This window comes from Polyodon spathula, chromosome 4, assembly GCF_017654505.1.
Source record: "Polyodon spathula isolate WHYD16114869_AA chromosome 4, ASM1765450v1, whole genome shotgun sequence".
Lineage (NCBI taxonomy): Eukaryota > Metazoa > Chordata > Actinopteri > Acipenseriformes > Polyodontidae > Polyodon > Polyodon spathula.
In genome coordinates, this window is record NC_054537.1 from 621,341 (window position 1) to 640,882 (window position 19,542).

At 44.9% G+C, this 19,542-nt stretch overlaps 1 protein-coding gene across 2 annotated transcripts in view; it reads left to right on the forward strand.

The window, feature by feature from the left end:
• Nucleotides 1–19,542, forward strand: part of LOC121314029 (villin-1-like) — a 53,142-nt gene that overhangs the window by 29,688 nt on the left and 3,912 nt on the right. Inside the window, exons 6-19 of one of the 2 annotated variants that reach the window (XM_041246805.1) lie at nucleotides 106–216; nucleotides 598–803; nucleotides 2,288–2,366; nucleotides 3,052–3,150; nucleotides 3,969–4,122; nucleotides 6,645–6,745; nucleotides 6,988–7,125; nucleotides 8,729–8,887; nucleotides 9,485–9,664; nucleotides 10,834–10,979; nucleotides 12,737–12,881; nucleotides 13,948–14,136; nucleotides 15,752–15,820; nucleotides 15,910–15,936. In XM_041246805.1, coding sequence (XP_041102739.1) covers nucleotides 106–216; nucleotides 598–803; nucleotides 2,288–2,366; nucleotides 3,052–3,150; nucleotides 3,969–4,122; nucleotides 6,645–6,745; nucleotides 6,988–7,125; nucleotides 8,729–8,887; nucleotides 9,485–9,664; nucleotides 10,834–10,979; nucleotides 12,737–12,881; nucleotides 13,948–14,136; nucleotides 15,752–15,820; nucleotides 15,910–15,921 — 1,788 coding nt within the window. In that variant the 3' untranslated portion in view covers nucleotides 15,922–15,936. Of the gene's footprint in view, nucleotides 1–105; nucleotides 217–597; nucleotides 804–2,287; nucleotides 2,367–3,051; nucleotides 3,151–3,968; nucleotides 4,123–6,644; nucleotides 6,746–6,987; nucleotides 7,126–8,728; nucleotides 8,888–9,484; nucleotides 9,665–10,833; nucleotides 10,980–12,736; nucleotides 12,882–13,947; nucleotides 14,137–15,751; nucleotides 15,821–15,909; nucleotides 15,937–19,542 lie in introns of those variants that run through there. The other variant, XM_041246804.1, reaches the window with a different exon arrangement.

Below are 19,542 nucleotides of genomic sequence, written 5' to 3' on the forward strand. Positions count from 1 at the left end.
TATCTGTATATATTTATTATTGGCGCTATCATACCAAACGTGCGTCATCTTGTTAAGAGAAGAAGCCACACTGACTGATTGAGGCTGCTTGTCATGTTGTTAAAGGTTGATGTCTCCTGGAACAGTTTCAATGTGGGAGATGTTTTCCTGCTGGACATGGGCAAGGTGATTGTCCAGTGGAACGGGCCTGAAAGCAACCACCCCGAAAGGTTAAAGGTCAGCATCGCCCTTCATTAACACTTACTGTATACTGAGTGTATTGCACAGCGCATTAAACTTACCATGTCAGTGACAGCTTTCATTTGTATAGTGCCGTTTTAAATCCTGTCAGGACTTAACAACACGAGTATTGCATTACTGCACTGTATCCTTGTATTATCAGCAAGATTGAGGGTGTAGAGAGCAGAAGCACACATTTATTAAAACCATCAAGAACTCATTTTCAGAGTTATTGACTTTTCAGATGTACAACGACCTCCATTCCCAAGGTGTTCGTAACTCTGAGGTTCTGCTGCATTTCAAATGGTTTTCCTTTAAAGAAAGAGAAAGCTCGTGCTGAATATATAATGCTGTCTGTCTGTCTGTCTGCCTGTGCAGGGGATGACGCTGTCCCAGGATATCCGGGACAGGGAGCGAGGTGGGCGCGCTCAGATTGGCGTCGTCGATGGAGACAATGAAGCCGCCTCCCCAGAACTGATGAAAATCATGACAGCAGTGTTGGGGCAGAGGACAGGGAGCCTCAAGCCAGCTACCCCAGACAACAGACCCGACCTGTATCAGAAGTCAAATGTGCGGCTCTACCAGTGCGTACTCCAGACAGAGCTTCACTTACAACTTTACACACTGGGGTTCTGTACTCCAGACAGGGCTTCACTTACAACTTTGCAGTGATTTCCCTGTGCAGAATGCATTGCTAGTCTGTGTCTAGGTAGTGATGTAGATTCCTCTGTGCAGAATGCATTGCTAGTCTGTGTCTAGTTGGTGATGTAGATTCCTCTGTGCAGAATGCATTGCTAGTCTGTGTCTAGTTGGTGATGTAGATTCCTCTGTGCAGAATGCATTGCTAGTCTGTGTCTAGTTGGTGATGTAGATTCCTCTGTGCAGAATGCATTGCTAGTCTGTGTCTAGTTGGTGATGTAGATTCCTCTGTGCAGAATGCATTGCTAGTCTGTGTCTAGTTGGTGATGTAGATTCCTCTGTGCAGAATGCATTGCTAGTCTGTGTCTAGTTGGTGATGTAGGTTCCTCTGTGCAGAATGCATTGCTAGTCTGTGTCTAGTTGGTGATGTAGATTCCTCTGTGCAGAATGCATTGCTAGTCTGTGTCTAGTTGGTGATGTAGATTCCTCTGTGCAGAATGCATTGCTAGTCTGTGTCTAGTTGGTGATGTAGATTCCTCTGTGCAGAATGCATTGCTAGTCTGTGTCTAGTTGGTGATGTAGATTCCTCTGTGCAGAATGCATTGCTAGTCTGTGTCTAGTTGGTGATGTAGATTCCTCTGTGCAGAATGCATTGCTAGTCTGTGTCTAGTTGGTGATGTAGATTCCTCTGTGCAGAATGCATTGCTAGTCTGTGTCTAGTTGGTGATGTAGATTCCTCTGTGCAGAATGCATTGCTAGTCTGTGTCTAGTTGGTGATGTAGATTCCTCTGTGCAGAATGCATTGCTAGTCTGTGTCTAGTTGGTGATGTAGATTCCTCTGTGCAGAATGCATTGCTAGTCTGTGTCTAGTTGGTGATGTAGATTCCTCTGTGCAGAATGCATTGCTAGTCTGTGTCTAGTTGGTGATGTAGATTCCTCTGTGCAGAATGCATTGCTAGTCTGTGTCTAGTTGGTGATGTAGATTCCTCTGTGCAGAATGCATTGCTAGTCTGTGTCTAGTTGGTGATGTAGATTCCTCTGTGCAGAATGCATTGCTAGTCTGTGTCTAGTTGGTGATGTAGATTCCTCTGTGCAGAATGCATTGCTAGTCTGTGTCTAGTTGGTGATGTAGATTCCTCTGTGCAGAATGCATTGCTAGTCTGTGTCTAGTTGGTGATGTAGATTCCTCTGTGCAGAATGCATTGCTAGTCTGTGTCTAGTTGGTGATGTAGATTCCTCTGTGCAGAATGCATTGCTAGTCTGTGTCTAGTTGGTGATGTAGATTCCTCTGTGCAGAATGCATTGCTAGTCTGTGTCTAGTTGGTGATGTAGATTCCTCTGTGCAGAATGCATTGTTAGTCTATGTTTAGGCAGTGATGTAGATTCCTCTGTGCGAATGCATTGCTAACCAGTTTCTTTAACTGGTCAGTGTTTCAGATTCAAGTGGAAACTTGGTTGTCCAGGAGATAGCCACACAGCCACTGACTCAGGATCTGCTCAACTCTGATGTAAGAGAATTTCATTTTCCTCACAGATGAGTTCCAAAGCTCTGAAGTGCACTATGCATGTGTACAAGCACAGCGATTTGTGGGAAAGTGAATTTGATAAACAACCAAAATAATCCAGCACTAACAGGGGTGACTGAGGGCTTTGTAGGGTCAGTTTGCTGAAGCTCAAAAGATGATCAGAGACAATCAATCACACCGATATTTGCATTCAAAGGTTTTTTGCAGTGGTCATCAAACAGCACAGATCTCCAGAGAAAACAAAGTCACTTCATCAGTAACTAATGTGTTCTACCGGGGTATGACATGTACATGTTATTTATAGATTTTGGTTCAGATCCTTTACCCCTATCACAGTTAAGCACGCATCAAACAATTCTTAATAACTCCCTTTTAATTATTGCTATACCCCCTTAGTTGATCAATCAGCACTAGCTTTGGGGCTATCTCTTCCCCTCCCTGTGCGTTTGTTATGTTCCTTTTAGAAAGCTAGTTAAAACAGGTTCTAAACCGTATATGTTGCAATTTTCCTACTCCGCCGGTCATCTGGTGTGCTAGAACATTCAGCCTCTTAGAGAAGCTACACAGGTCCTATTGCCTTGTATGATCTTATTCCGTTTTCAGGGCCCTTCAGCTTTGTATCTGTAGTCTTCTCTGTAAGACTTTAACGCTGGTGCATTCCCTGCAGGATTGCTACATCGTGGATCAGGGGGGGGTGAAGATCTTCGTGTGGAAGGGGAAGAACGCCACCACTCAGGAGAGGCAGGCTGCTCTTGGGAGAGCTGAGGTCAGTGCACTCAGTCTACAGGGCTGATTTAGCCAGCAAGGTAAAGGTTTGTTAACCAAAAAGCTATATTAACTAATAAGCTGTATTAACATTGTTATTGGTTCCCATTTTATTGTAATGAGAATATTTTGGTTCTTCACTCGTTTAGTTTTTTTATGTTATTGTGATAAATATAAATAAGCTGCTGCATCCTGGTATCTTCATCAGCTGACATGTTCTGAGCTTGACCATTGGAGTGAGTTCAAACTACATCACAGGAAGTGATCAGGTACCAGGAAGCATCAGAAGCAACTTCTCATCAATAGCATTGTCCTTGAAATATCTGCACAGCCCAGTATATAAAACACAGTATCTGTATATTTTAAACTGAAATCTTGAAATACAGGCAAAGAAACAAAAGATCTTCAACAGACAAAAGGGTAATACAATAGATTTTTGAACTTTGGTTCGCACTGACGCTGGTATTAGAATAGCTGCATTCAGGGGTCCTCGAGTGCTCATCCAGTTAAGGAGCTGCCTCTGGGAGCAGAGGATGAGTCACACAGCTTGACGGCTCTAGTTCGCGTCCAGGCTGTGCAAACAGGCCGAACTTTGCAGTAGCCCGCCCACTTCTGCACTGGATTGCTCGGTGTAAAAGCGATTCTGGCTTTTGGCTTGTGAGATTGGAGGACGCTCAAAAAAAAAACAAGAATGGTTGCATTCCTCTTGCCCCTAGTTAAGCAATGGGAAGGATGATGGATTGAGACCGGGATGATCCACAAGAGCAGAGACGGAAAAGGGGGCGGGGCACTAATCAGCAGTGTCTCCTTTTCTTGCAGGGCTTCATCAAAGCAAAGAACTACCCGTCCACAACCAACGTGGAAATCATGAACGAGGACGCTGAATCTTCCATGTTCAAGCAGCTCTTCAAGACATGGACAGAGAAGGGGCTGACGCAGGGGCTGGGCAAGACCCACTCAGTGGGCAGGATCGGTGATTATTACTGCTTTAGTGAAGAGAGTCTTCATGAGCTAGTGCTGGTACTGGAGTCTTCATGAGCTAGTGCTGAGACAGATACTGGAGTCTTCATGAGCTAGTGCTGAGACAGATACTGGAGTCCTCATGAGCTAGTGCTGAGACAGATACTGGAGTCTTCATGAGCTAGTGCTGAGACAGATACTGGAGTCTTCATGAGCTAGTGCTGAGACAGATACTGGAGTCCTCATGAGCTAGTGCTGAGACAGATACTGGAGTCTTCATGAGCTGGTGCTGAGACAGATACTGGAGTCCTCATGAGCTAGTGCTGAGACAGATACTGGAGTCCTCATGAGCTAGTGCTGAGACAGATACTGGAGTCCTCATGAGCTAGTGCTGAGACAGATACTGGAGTCTTCATGAGCTGGTGCTGAGACAGATACTGGAGTCCTCATGAGCTAGTGCTGAGACAGATACTGGAGTCCTCATGAGCTAGTGCTGAGACAGATACTGGAGTCCTCATGAGCTAGTGCTGAGACAGATACTGGAGTCCTCATGAGCTAGTGCTGAGACAGATACTGGAGTCCTCATGAGCTAGTGCTGAGACAGATACTGGAGTCCTCATGAGCTAGTGCTGAGACAGATACTGGAGTCTTCATGAGCTAGTGCTGAGACAGATACTGGAGTCCTCATGAGCTAGTGCTGAGACAGATACTGGAGTCCTCATGAGCTAGTGCTGAGACAGATACTGGAGTCCTCATGAGCTAGTGCTGAGACAGATACTGGAGTCCTCATGAGCTAGTGCTGAGACAGATACTGGAGTCCTCATGAGCTAGTGCTGAGACAAATACTGGAGTCTTCATGAGCTGGTGCTGTGATACTGGGATATTCATGAGCTGGTGCTGTGATACTGGGATATTCATGAGCTGGTGCTGTGATACTGGGATATTCATGAGCTGGTGCTGTGATACTGGGATATTCATGAGCTGGTGCTGTGATACTGGGATATTCATGAGCTGGTGCTGAGATACTGGGATATTCATGAGCTGGTGCTGTGATACTGGGATATTCATGAGCTGTGGCTGAGATACTGGGATATTCATGAGCTGGTGCTGAGATACTGGGATATTCATGAGCTGGTGCTGAGATACTGGGATATTCATGAGCTGGTGCTGAGATACTGGGATATTCATGAGCTGGTGCTGAGATACTGGGATATTCATGAGCTGGTGCTGAGATACTGGGATATTCATGAGCTGGTGCTGAGATACTGGGATTATTCATGAGCTGTGGCTGAGATACTGGGATATTCATGAGCTGGTGCTGAGATACTGGGATATTCATGAGCTGGTGCTGTGATACTGGGATATTCATGAGCTGGTGCTGAGATACTGGGATATTCATGAGCTGGTGCTGAGATACTGGGATATTCATGAGCTGGTGCTGAGATACTGGGATATTCATGAGCTGGTGCTGAGATACTGGGATATTCATGAGCTGGTGCTGAGATACTGGGATATTCATGAGCTGTGGCTGAGATACTGGGATATTCATGAGCTGGTGCTGAGATACTGGGATATTCATGAGCTGGTGCTGAGATACTGGGATATTCATGAGCTGGTGCTGAGATACTGGGATATTCATGAGCTGGTGCTGAGATACTGGGATATTCATGAGCTGGTGCTGAGATACTGGGATATTCATGAGCTGGTGCTGAGATACTGGGATATTCATGAGCTGGTGCTGAGATACTGGGATATTCATGAGCTGGTGCTGAGATACTGGGATATTCATGAGCTGGTGCTGAGATACTGGGATATTCATGAGCTGGTGCTGAGATACTGGGATATTCATGAGCTGGTGCTGAGATACTGGGATATTCATGAGCTGGTGCTGAGATACTGGGATATTCATGAGCTGGTGCTGAGATACTGGGATATTCATGAGCTGGTGCTGAGATACTGGGATATTCATGAGCTGGTGCTGAGATACTGGGATATTCATGAGCTGGTGCTGAGATACTGGGATATTCATGAGCTGGTGCTGAGATACTGGGATATTCATGAGCTGGTGCTGAGATACTGGGATATTCATGAGCTGGTGCTGAGATACTGGGATATTCATGAGCTGGTGCTGTGATACTGGGATATTCATGAGCTGGTGCTGAGATACTGGGATATTCATGAGCTGTGGCTGAGATACTGGGATATTCATGAGCTGGTGCTGAGATACTGGGATATTCATGAGCTGGTGCTGAGATACTGGGATATTCATGAGCTGGTGCTGAGATACTGGGATATTCATGAGCTGGTGCTGAGATACTGGGATATTCATGAGCTGGTGCTGAGATACTGGGATATTCATGAGCTGGTGCTGTGATACTGGGATATTCATGAGCTGGTGCTGAGATACTGGGATTATTCATGAGCTGTGGCTGAGATACTGGGATATTCATGAGCTGATGTTGAGACTGTTAAGGGTGCTTTACTGGCTGGGACTGAAATCCGCTGCTCTAACCCTTATCCCTCCCTCTCAAACAGCTAAAGTTGACCAGGTCAAGTTCGATGTCATGGAGCTGCATGCCAGACCTGACCTTGCTGCAAGAGAGAGGATGGTAGATGATGGCTCTGGGAAAGTGGAGGTGGGTCATTATTACCGCAGTGTATACAATAAAAATCAGTGGTGTGCAGGTCAGCTTTGTTCCGTTTTGATTTGCAGGTCATGGTTTGATCTTTAGCCAAGGTTGATTTGTGTAGCCATACTAGCGGCGCTGTAGACTTTTCTTAATTAGGTTAAGCGTGGGCTGTTAGATGAACACGCTTCACACTTCATGCTTTACTGCTCTATACCAGTGGTTTGTAACGCGGTGTTCTGATCCTGCAGGTGTGGAGGATTGAGGAGCTGGAGCTGAAGGCGGTGGATCCCAGTACCTACGGGCAGTTCTATGGAGGAGACTGTTACCTGGTGCTGTACACATACTCGCGAGGCCAGAAACCCCACTACATTCTGTACATGTGGCAGGTAGCATCAGCAAACCAAACCATTATACACTGCATATTAGAAACCCTGCTCCCCCTCTTGCTGCTCTCTTTTGAATGATACAGTACACATGGTGCAGTGTAGGACTCACAGGGATTGGGGAGAAACATTTGCAGTGCAGTCTCTACAGGGGCATACATGCACTGCAAATAGCCGGCACAATCCAGGGCTCTTTTATGGAACTGCTCTGTTGGCTACATTGATACGTCATTGATATCAGACTAATGGCAAGCTGAAGACAATACTAAAAGCAGCCTTGCTAGCAACACTTGATGCTGGAACACACACCCTGACGTGTATCTCAAGATAATGCAAAATTCAGTATGACAGTGTTACTGTGAGAGGCTGATCAACAATAAAAAAAATAAAAAAATATTAGCAAAAATATCATCTTTTTTATAGTAATGCAGAGCTTGTTTGCATTATGGAGATGGGATACAGTGTAAGACAAGATCACTAATTGAACAGACCCGTTTTGGTCCTCTGGTCGAGTCTTGAGTCTCGAGTCTCGAGTCTCGAATCTCGGGTCTCGGGTCTCGGGTCTTGGGTCTCGGGTCTCGGGTCTTGGGTCCTCTGGTCCTCTGCTCTGCCCGGACCCGTGAACACCTCCACTGTGTGGGTCACTCCGCTGAACAAACCCGTTTGGGTCCTCGGGTCGAGTCTTGGGTCTCGGGTCTCGGGTCCTCTGGCCTGCCCGGACCCGTGAACACCTCCACTGTGTGGGTCACTCCGCTGAACAGACCTGTTTGGGTCCTCGGGTCTCGTGTCTGGGGTCCTCTGGTCTGCCTGGACCCGTGAACACCTCCACTGTGTGGGTCACTCCACTGAACAGACCCGTTTGGGTCCTCGGGTCTCGTGTCTGGGGTCCTCTGGTCTGCCCGGACCCGTGAACACCTCCACTGTGTGGGTCACTCCGCTGAACAGACCCGTTTGGGTCCTCTGGTCGAGTCTCGGGTCTCGGGTCTCGGGTCTCGGGTCCTCTGGTCCTCTGGTCTGCCCGGACCCGTGAACACCTCCACTGTGTGGGTCACTCCGCTGAACAGACCCGTTTGGGTGCTCGGGTCGAGTCTCGGGTCTCGGGTCTCGGGTCTTGGGTCCTCTGGCCTGCCTGGACCCGTGAACACCTCCACTGTGTGGGTCACTCCGCTGAACAGACCCATTTGGGTCCTCGGGTCTCGTGTCTGGGGTCCTCTGGTCTGCCCGGACCCATGAACACCTCCACTGTGTGGGTCACTCCGCTGAACAGACCCGTTTGGGTCCTCTGGTCGAGTCTCGGGTCTCGGGTCTCGGGTCTCGGGTCTCGGGTCCTCTGGCCTGCCTGGACCCGTGAACACCTCCACTGTGTGGGTCACTCCGCTGAACAGACCCGTTTGGGTCCTCGGGTCTCGTGTCTGGGGTCCTCTGGTCTGCCCGGACCCGTGAACACCTCCACTGTGTGGGTCACTCCGCTGAACAGACCTCACTGCCCATTTGCATCCAAACATCTCAGCATGAATTATAGGTGGGAATTGTAGGTGAATATGCTTCATTTCCTTTCCTGACCATTTACTAATTCAGGTATGTATTTATTTATTTCTGAACGCAGGGGCTGCAAGCTTCTCAAGACGAGATCACAGCGTCTGCGTACCAGGCTGTGAACCTGGACAACAAATACAACGGGGAGCCAGTGCAGGTGCGAGTGACCATGACCAAAGAGCCGCGCCACTTCCTGGCCATCTTCAAAGGGAAGCTCATCATTTTCCAGGTGAGCCTCCACTTTGGGTTTTGGCACAGCTGTTTACGCACAGGACGTTGTCACTGCCATTCTGCCTTTCACTGGCTTCAAAACAATCGCCTGGTTTATGGTTTACTGGCTGGTAAGAGAAGTGAGTGAGTGGTAGTTTAGAGTTAGGGGTTAGGGGTTAGGATGGTAGTGGAAGTTGTATGAATTAAGTTAAACGCAAGTTCAGTATGTATAGAATTTGCAACTAATTCACCTCAAGCGTGAGTCCTGTTACCAGCAGGCTTTACAATCTTAAGAGGAGTTGAAGAGTTTAACCAGGACAAGAGGGCAGAACTGGCAATTCCAGTAAGTGAAGACAGACACAGGACAGGAGTCAGGAAGGCCTACAGATTCCTACATATTCTACCATGTTAACTTGTTCCATTGTTGTTAACATGGATAGGAATATGACTCCCATTGTAGAGCAGTTTGATCTGTTCCTGGTTTTACTACAGGTTTAATCAGACCCCCCTGAGCTTGGTACCTATACGCTGTGGCTAATCAAGCTGCTAGTAAAACCTGGAATGGGAAAGTGCCGAGCAATAGAAGTCTTATTCCCATTCCTGTGCTAATGTTCAGGGCGGTACAGGACGCGGAGGGAAGGCATCTCAGGACCCAGCTTACAGACTGTTCCAGGTTCGAGGCACTGATGAATATAACACTAAAGCAAGCGAGGTCCCGGCCCGTGCCTCCTCCCTCAACACCAATGACGTGTTCGTTCTCACAGCTGACCACGTCTGCTACCTGTGGTGTGGGAAGGTGAGTCACTGGGGTGTCGTACACAGAGAGCCTCCTCCTGGGAACTGACGTCAACCACAGAGGAGGCAGCCAGGGAGAAATGTGCACATGCTTTCTCAAATGAAAAATCAATATATTACATCCAGGGCGTAAAATGTGTGTAACTAAATATATCCCTGAAAAGCACTGAAATATATTGTAATTATACATGTATTGTGGCTATGTGTTCACGATCTTCCCTGGATATATAAATATATACGTATCTCATGTACTGTATATTAGGATACATTGTATTTACTGGAGCTCACATTGTTACACAGATTACTGTTAAAATGTCACTCTTGGTCTCATAGATAGCACTGCTGTTTTAAATGTGTCCACAGATATGATCTATACTGAAGGGACATGCAGTGTGGTGTTTTTAAAAGTAATGGGAAATAAAAGGAATGTGAAACAGGCATAATTACAGAGTGTGATTGCAAAGTGAATTATAATTACAGAACGTGTGATTGGAAAGTGAATTATAATTACAGCAAGTGTGATTGGAAAGTGAATTATAATTACAGAACGTGTGATTGGAAAGTGAATTATAATTACAGAAAGTGTGATTGGAAAGTGAATTATAATTACAGAAAGTGTGATTGGAAAGTGAATTATAATTACAGAAAGTGTGATTGGAAAGTGAATTATAATTACAGCAAGTGTGATTGGAAAGTGAATTATAATTACAGAAAGTGTGATTGGAAAGTGAATTATAATTACAGCAAGTGTGATTGGAAAGTGAATTATAATTACAGAAAGTGTGATTGGAAAGTGAATTATAATTACAGCAAGTGTGATTGGAAAGTGAATTATAATTACAGAAAGTGTGATTGGAAAGTGAATTATAATTACAGCAAGTGTGATTGGAAAGTGAATTATAATTACAGAAAGTGTGATTGGAAAGTGAATTATAATTATAGAAAGTGTGATTGGAAAGTGAATTATAATTACAGAAAGTGTGATTGGAAAGTGAATTATTATTACAGAGTGTGATTGCAAAGTGAATTTTGGACCTACAGTAAACAGGGAAATGAAAAGGCATGCCTTGGCACTGTATCGTTGTTATTGAGAAGCTAGGTAGGGCCCTTGGTGTGGAGTGGACTTGTGTGTGGTTGTGCTCAAGCTCTCCGTTGTGTTCCACCCATCAGGGCTGCAGTGGGGATGAGCGAGAGAGGGCAAAGAGCGTGGCCGACATCGTCTCCAAACGGGACAAGCAGACTATCCTGGAAGGACAGGAACCTGCAGACTTCTGGGTAGCTCTTGGAGGGAAAGCACCCTACTGCAGTGACAAGAGGTAGGATCTGAAGAAGAGATTTACCCTGACCTTAACCCCTGATCCTGACCCTAAACCCTGACCTTAACACTAAACTGCTTGGGCACCCATACAAAAATAAGGGCTGGCATAAATTCTCTTGGGGTTTATCCAGACATGCAGAGGCAGATCTTGAGTGTTGGTTACAGGTGTAACAGGCAGTGTTGTGTGATAGTGCCGTTAGGGATTCTGTCCCGTCGGTGAGATGAGATGAGGTTAAAATCTCCAAGACCTCGAATGCAGAGGAGCCTTGCTGTTTTGCATTGTATTTAAGGTGCTTGCTGGCGGTGCGCGGGGTCACAAACCTGCCATCGATGTGACGGGATTCCCAGCTGTATAAAAGATGCAGGGCTGTATTGGAATCTGTGTGACGGGATTCCCAGCTGTATAAAAGATGCAGGGCTGTATTGGAATCTGTGTGACGGGATTCCCAGCTGTATAAAAGATGCAGGGCTGTATTGGAATCTGTGTGACGGGATTCCCAGCTGTATAAAAGATGCAGGGCTGTATTGGAATCTGTGTGACGGGATTCCCAGCTGTATAAAAGATGCAGGGCTGTATTGGAATCTGTGTGACAGGATTCCCAGCTGTATAAAAGATGCAGGGCTGTATTGGAATCTGTGTGACGGGATTCCCAGCTGTATAAAAGATGCAGGGCTGTATTGGAATCTGTGTGACGGGATTCCCAGCTGTATAAAAGATGCAGGGCTGTATTGGAATCTGTGTGACGGGATTCCCAGCTGTATAAAAGATGCAGGGCTGTATTGGAATCTGTGTGACGGGATTCCCAGCTGTATAAAAGATGCAGGGCTGTATTGGAATCTGTGTGACGGGATTCCCAGCTGTATAAAAGATGCAGGGCTGTATTGGAATCTGTGTGACGGGATTCCCAGCTGTATAAAAGATGCAGGGCTGTATTGGAATCTGTGTGACGGGATTCCCAGCTGTATAAAAGATGCAGGGCTGTATTGGAATCTGTGTGACGGGATTCCCAGCTGTATAAAAGATGCAGGGCTGTATTGGAATCTGTGTGACGGGATTCCCAGCTGTATAAAAGATGCAGGGCTGTATTGGAATCTGTGTGACGGGATTCCCAGCTGTATAAAAGATGCAGGGCTGTATTGGAATCTGTGTGACGGGATTCCCAGCTGTATAAAAGATGCAGGGCTGTATTGGAATCTGTGTGACGGGATTCCCAGCTGTATAAAAGATGCAGGGCTGTATTGGAATCTGTGTGACGGGATTCCCAGCTGTATAAAAGATGCAGGGCTGTATTGGAATCTGTGTGACGGGATTCCCAGCTGTATAAAAGATGCAGGGCTGTATTGGAATCTGTGTGACGGGATTCCCAGCTGTATAAAAGATGCAGGGCTGTATTGGAATCTGTGTGACGGGATTCCCAGCTGTATAAAAGATGCAGGGCTGTATTGGAATCTGTGTGACGGGATTCCCAGCTGTATAAAAGATGCAGGGCTGTATTGGAATCTGTGTGACGGGATTCCCAGCTGTATAAAAGATGCAGGGCTGTATTGGAATCTGTGTGACGGGATTCCCAGCTGTATAAAAGATGCAGGGCTGTATTGGAATCTGTGTGACGGGATTCCCAGCTGTATAAAAGATGCAGGGCTGTATTGGAATCTATGTGACAGGATTCCCAGCTGTATAAAAGATGCAGGGCTGTATTGGAATCTGTGTGACGGGATTCCCAGCTGCAGTTTATTTTTTTTTCCTGTTTCCAGGTTCCAGGAGGAGAAGCCGCAGCGGGTGCCACGCCTCTTCGAATGCTCCAATCAGACTGGCCGCTTCATGATGACAGAGGTCTTTGATTTTGCCCAGGAGGACCTCGATGAGGAGGATGTGATGCTTCTGGATACCTGGGAGGAGGTGAGGGAAAGGTGTCTGATTGTCTCAGAGTGGTTGCACAATGTCTGTAAATACTAATGCAATGCCCTTCTCCTGCAGATTATACAGACGTAAGAATTTGCTACTAATTATGCAATAATGTACATCCGACTGTAAATAGCAAGGCTGTAATTGTGTTTAGGGACCTATAAAGAAGGCTGTTATCACGGATTTCACTATTTCCATGAAATGTACCCATTACCGTGCAATATGTAGTTCCCAGTGAAAATTTACAATAGTGTAAAGATACATATTTTTTCACTTAAAAATAAATCCAGCAAACGTTTACCTTTTTTTTTTTTTAATTTAGTCGTTGCCAATTATTTTTTATTTTCTCCCAATTTGAAATGGCCTATTATTATTTATTTGAAAATCCCATAGGGTATGCTGTGTGGGACATGCTTGGCTCACCACTACCACCCCTGTGCTGCGACAGGCGGGCTTCGGACCGGAGTCGGGGGCGAAGATGAACAACACACGCTTCCTCCTTCGTGTGCCGTCAGCCGACTAGATTTCCCGCTTCTTTTACACACTGCGGGTTTCACCCACGCAGCCCCGTCCATGGTCCACGCAGTGTGCCCAGGAGCTACAGCGTAGGAGGACGTCCAGGCTATAGGGCACATCCTGCACTCACGCAGAGCGCCTTTACTGGATGCGTCACTTGGGGGCCCCGTTAAACGTTTGCCTTTTTGACGGACTCCCTGTAACACTGCATTTAGGAACCTGGCAGCTGGCTTTGTTTGCTTCTGGTTGCCAGGTTCCTAAATGCAGTATAACAGGCAGTGCATCAGTAAGGCAAGCGTGTGCTGTATTTATTTTTAATTGACGCTATTCCTTCAGAAACAGGAATTTTCACGAGGAACTACATATTACACGGCAACGGGTACATTTCAGGGAAATCATGAAATCCGTGATACCCGTAAAAAGAAATAAAAATACAGCCTTAATAGTACCCTGGTGGAACACGGAGTGTATCGCGCTGACCCGAATGTTGCTGCTGTAAGACAGGGTAAGGAAGGGGGCATGCTCACCTGTTACTGTGTGGCAGATCTTCCTGTGGATCGGTAAAGCTGCCAATGACGTTGAGAAGAAGGAGTCCCTGACCTCTGCCACAGAGTACCTGAAGACACACCCAGCGCAGCGAGACCCTGGCACACCCATCACCACGGTGACACAGGGCCACGAACCACTCACCTTCACTGGCTGGTTCAGCGCCTGGGACCCTCACAAGTGGAGCGTAAGTCTTTCAATCAATGCTCTGGGCCACTGGATAAAGGGCACGCCGGGCATCCATATCAGTTAGTGTTCCTAACAAATTCAGCGAATTCAGTGTTAGTGGGATTTCTGTAAGTTTAAGACACATGTTCAGATTTGTCTGTCTAAATTGCATACAATTGCAATTGTCTGTGTCTGTATGTACAGTGTCTGTCATAATTGGATAAGTCTCCACCCCCCTGAGTTAATACTTGGTGGAAGCACCTTTGGCAGGAATTACAGCCGTGAGTCTGTTGGGATAGGTCTCTACCAACTTTACACACCTAGATTTGGCAATATTTGACCATTCTTCTTTACAAAACTGTTCAAGCTCTGTCAAGTTCCTTGGGGAGCGTTGATGAACAGCAATCTTCAAGTCATGCCACAGATTTTCGATTGGATTTAGGTTGGGGCTCTGTCTGGGCCACTCGAACACATTTACCTTTTTGTTCCTTAGCCACTCCAGTGTAGTTTTGGCTGTGTGCTTTGGGTTGTTGTCATGCTGAAAGATAAAATTCCATCCCAGTTTCAGCTTTCTTGCAGAGGGCAGCAGGTTCTCCTCAAGGACTTCTCTGTGCTTTACTACATTCATTTTCCCTTCTATCCTGACAAGTGCCCCAGTCCCTGCCAATGAGAAACATCCCCATAACATGATGCTGCCACCACCATGCTTCACAGTTGGGATGGTGTTCTTTGGGTGATGTGCTGTGTTGTAGTTTGCGCCAAACATAACGCTTTGCATTTAGGCCAAAAATTTCCATTTTAGTTTCTTCAGACCACAAAAACTTTTTGCCACATGGCTACAGACTCTGCTGAGTGTTTTTTTGCATACTTCAAACAGGGTTCAAGGTGGGCTTTCTTGAGTAATGGCTTCCTTCTTGCCACCCTGCCATAAAGGACAGATTTGTGGAGTGCTTGAGATATTGTTGTCACACTTCGACCAGTTTGGGCAATAAAAGCCTGTAGCTCTTACAAAGATGTCATTGGCTGTTGGTAGCCTCTCCTTCTTGCTCGGTCATCCAGTTTGGAGGGACTCTCTGATCTAGGCAGGGTCTTGATGGTGCCATACACCTTCCACTGTCTAATAATCGTCTTGACCGTGCTCCAAGGGATATTCAAGACTGATCTGTGCCTTTGTCCCGGAGTTCTTTTGAAAGCGCCTTGGTGCTCATGGTTGAGTCTTTGCTTTGAAATGCACTACCCAGTAGAGGGAACCTACAGGATCTGCTGAATTTATCCTGAAATCATGTGAATCACTACATTTTAACACAAGTGGAGGCCACTTAACTTGGTGTTTGATTTTGAAGGCGATTGGTTACACCTGAGCTAATTTAGGATTGTTATTACAAGGGGGGTGAACACTTATCCAACCAAGCTATTTCAGTTTTTTTTCACTTGAAAGTTGTGGGGTAGGCTGTGTAGAAAATTATTGTTGTACTATTGTTAGATTTTATTGAGTATGGTCTTCTTACTTAGTGTAGGTCTGTCTTTGTATTAGCGCTGACCCTGCCTGTGGCACAAAGTGACTACATTAAGATGTATTTTACAGCACAGTGTCGACTGTCAGAAACAGTTACTTATGGGCTTTTGTTATTCAGGATTCCCGCTCCTATGAGGACATAAAGAACAGCTTGGGGGATGCCTCTGCAATCTCCCAGATCACTGTGGTAAGTCCTTTTCAACCGTCCTGCACACTTGTTTTGATTCCTATCAGTGCTTGGCTGTTATAGGGCAGTTTCTCATTGGATTTCATGAGCCGGTGTTGTAGGGAATCAGCAGACAGGGGAAAAAGGGGAGCGAGCGCAAGCACAGTGAGGCAAGAGGAAGGAGCGGCAGCAGTCTGATTAAAGGGGAGCGAGCGCAGTGAGGCAAGAGGAAGGAGCGGCAGCAGTCTGATTAAAGGGGAGCGAGCGCAGTGAGGCAAGAGGAAGGAGCGGCAGCAGTCTGATTAAAGGGGAGCGAGCGCAGTGAGGTAAGAGGAAGGAGCGGCAGCAGTCTGATTAAAGGGGAGCGAGCGCAGTGAGGCAAGAGGAAGGAGCGGCAGCAGTCTGATTAAAGGGGAGCGAGCGCAGCGAGGCAAGAGGAAGGAGCGGCAGCAGTCTGATTAAAGGGGAGCGAGCGCAGCGAGGCAAGAGGAAGGAGCGGCAGCAGTCTGATTAAAGGGGAGCGAGCGCAGCGAGGCAAGAGGAAGGAGCGGCAGCAGTCTGATTAAAGGGGAGCGAGCGCAGCGAGGCAAGAGGAAGGAGCGGCAGCAGTCTGATTAAAGGGGAGGTTAACTACATGAATCAGCATTTTCTATCTGTTTTTTTTTATTTGCCACATCGTATGGTAATGTGTTGACACACCACTTTATTTTTTTCGGTCTGTAAAATATATGTGCGACGCAATGTGTTCAGTTATAGTCTAAATCTACAGCTCTCTTTATACTAGGCCTAGTGTTAAACGTTTGTCAGCTTTTTTCTTCCTGTAAAAATGTTGTTGTTAATCAGATGTAGTTGATGAGTGATCGCAACGATTTATTTACTGTTATATTAAAAGGTTTTACATGTCAAAATGTTCGGTTGTACATCACTATGTGGGCTCACAATCTAGCGATGTCACAAGGTTTAATACAATAATATTCTAGAAGATGTACAATAGAACAGGTTACAAGGTTATGTGTTTAATCAATAAGGTCATTTTTAGATTTCTGTATGTGTATGATCCAGTTGCCAGCATAAAAAATACGAAAGATGTGGCTCAAATGTTACACTGAGCAAACTAGTTACTTGCCTTTTGTATGTATGTCCAAAAACTGTTCGTCAATCCTCGTCCTCAAAGTAGTTGCTTGTTGTATTTGTTTGAATAGGAGCAGGGGTTTCGTTGTTTTTTGTTTGAATAGGAGCAGGGGTTTCGTTGTTTTTTGTTTGAATAGGAGCAGGTGTTTCGTTGTTTTTTGTTTGAATAGGAGCAGGAGTTTCATTGTTTTTTGTTTGAATAGGAGCAGGAGTTTCATTGTTTTTTGTTTGAATAGGAGCAGGGGTTTCGTTGTTTTTTGTTTGAATAGGAGCAGGGGTTTCGTTGTTTTTTGTTTGAATAGGAGCAGGGGTTTCGTTGTTTTTTGTTTGAATAGGAGCAGGAGTTTCGTTGTTTTTTGTTTGAATAGGAGCAGGAGTTTCGTTGTTTTTTGTTTGAATAGGAGCAGGGGTTTCGTTGTTTTTTGTTTGAATAGGAGCAGGAGTTTCATTGTTTTTTGTTTGAATAGGAGCAGGAGTTTCGTTGTTTTTTGTTTGAATAGGAGCAGGAGTTTCGTTGTTTTTTGTTTGAATAGGAGCAGGAGTTTCGTTGTTTTTTGTTTGAATAGGAGCAGGAGTTTCGTTGTTTTTTGTTTGAATAGGAGCAGGGGTTTCGTTGTTTTTTGTTTGAATAGGAGCAGGAGTTTCGTTGTTTTTTGTTTGAATAGGAGCAGGAGTTTCGTTGTTTTTTGTTTGAATAGGAGCAGGAGTTTCGTTGTTTTTTGTTTGAATAGGAGCAGGGGTTTCGTTGTTTTTTGTTTGAATAGGAGCAGGGGTTTCGTTGTTTTTTGTTTGAATAGGAGCAGGAGTTTCGTTGTTTTTTGTTTGAATAGGAGCAGGAGTTTCATTGTTTTTTGTTTGAATAGGAGCAGGAGTTTCGTTGTTTTTTGTTTGAATAGGGGCAGGAGTTTCATTGTTTTTTGTTTGAATAGGAGCAGGAGTTTCGTTGTTTTTTGTTTGAATAGGAGCAGGAGTTCCGTTGTTTTTTGTTTGAATAGGAGCAGGAGTTTCATTGTTTTTTGTTTGAATAGGAGCAGGAGTTTCGTTGTTTTTTGTTTGAATAGGAGCAGGAGTTTCGTAGTTTTTTGTTTGAATAGGAGCAGGAGTTTCGTTGTTTTTTGTTTGAATAGGAGCAGGAGTTTCGTTGTTTTTTGTTTGAATAGGAGCAGGGGTTTCGTTGTTTTTTGTTTGAATAGGAGCAGGGGTTTCGTTGTTTTTTGTTTGAATAGGAGCAGGAGTTTCATTGTTTTTTGTTTGAATAGGAGCAGGAGTTTCGTTGTTTTTTGTTTGAATAGGAGCAGGAGTTTCATTGTTTTTTGTTTGAATAGGAGCAGGAGTTCATTGTTTTTTGTTTGAATAGGGGCAGGAGTTTCATTGTTTTTTGTTTGAATAGGAGCAGGAGTTTCGTTGTTTTTTGTTTGAATAGGAGCAGGAGTTTCGTTGTTTTTTGTTTGAATAGGAGCAGGAGTTTCGTTGTTTTTTGTTTGAATAGGAGCAGGAGTTTCGTTGTTTTTTGTTTGAATAGGAGCAGGAGTTTCATTGTTTTTTGTTTGAATAGGAGCAGGAGTTTCGTTGTTTTTTGTTTGAATAGGAGCAGGAGTTTCATTGTTTTTTGTTTGAATAGGAGCAGGAGTTCATTGTTTTTTGTTTGAATAGGAGCAGGAGTTTCGTTGTTTTTTGTTTGAATAGGAGCAGGAGTTTCGTTGTTTTTGTTTGAATAGGAGCAGGAGTTTCGTTGTTTTTTGTTTGAATAGGAGCAGGAGTTTCGTTGTTTTTTGTTTGAATAGGAGCAGGAGTTTCGTTGTTTTTTGTTTGAATAGGAGCAGGGGTTTCGTTGTTTTTTGTTTGAATAGGAGCAGGAGTTTCGTTGTTTTTTGTTTGAATAGGAGCAGGAGTTTCGTTGTTTTTTGTTTGAATAGGAGCAGGAGTTTCGTTGTTTTTGTTTGAATAGGAGCAGGAGTTTCGTTGTTTTTTGTTTGAATAGGGGCAGGAGTTTCGTTGTTTTTTGTTTGAATAGGGGCAGGAGTTTCATTGTTTTTGTTTGAATAGGAGCAGGAGTTTCGTTGTTTTTTTGTTTGAATAGGAGCAGGAGTTTCGTTGTTTTTTGTTTGAATAGGAGCAGGAGTTTCGTTGTTTTTTGTTTGAATAGGAGCAGGAGTTTCGTTGTTTTTTGTTTGAATAGGAGCAGGAGTTTCGTTGTTTTTGTTTGAATAGGAGCAGGAGTTCGTTGTTTTTTGTTTGAATAGGAGCAGGAGTTTCATTGTTTTTGTTTGAATAGGAGCAGGAGTTTCGTTGTTTTTTGTTTGAATAGGAGCAGGAGTTTCGTTGTTTTTTGTTTGAATAGGAGCAGGAGTTTCGTTGTTTTTTGTTTGAATAGGAGCAGGAGTTTCGTTGTTTTTTGTTTGAATAGGAGCAGGAGTTTCGTTGTTTTTTGTTTGAATAGGAGCAGGAGTTTCGTTGTTTTTTGTTTGAATAGGAGCAGGAGTTTCATTGTTTTTTGTTTGAATAGGAGCAGGAGTTTCATTGTTTTTGTTTGAATAGGAGCAGGAGTTCATTGTTTTTTGTTTGAATAGGAGTAGGAGTTTAGTTGTTTTTTGTTTGAATAGGAGCAGGAG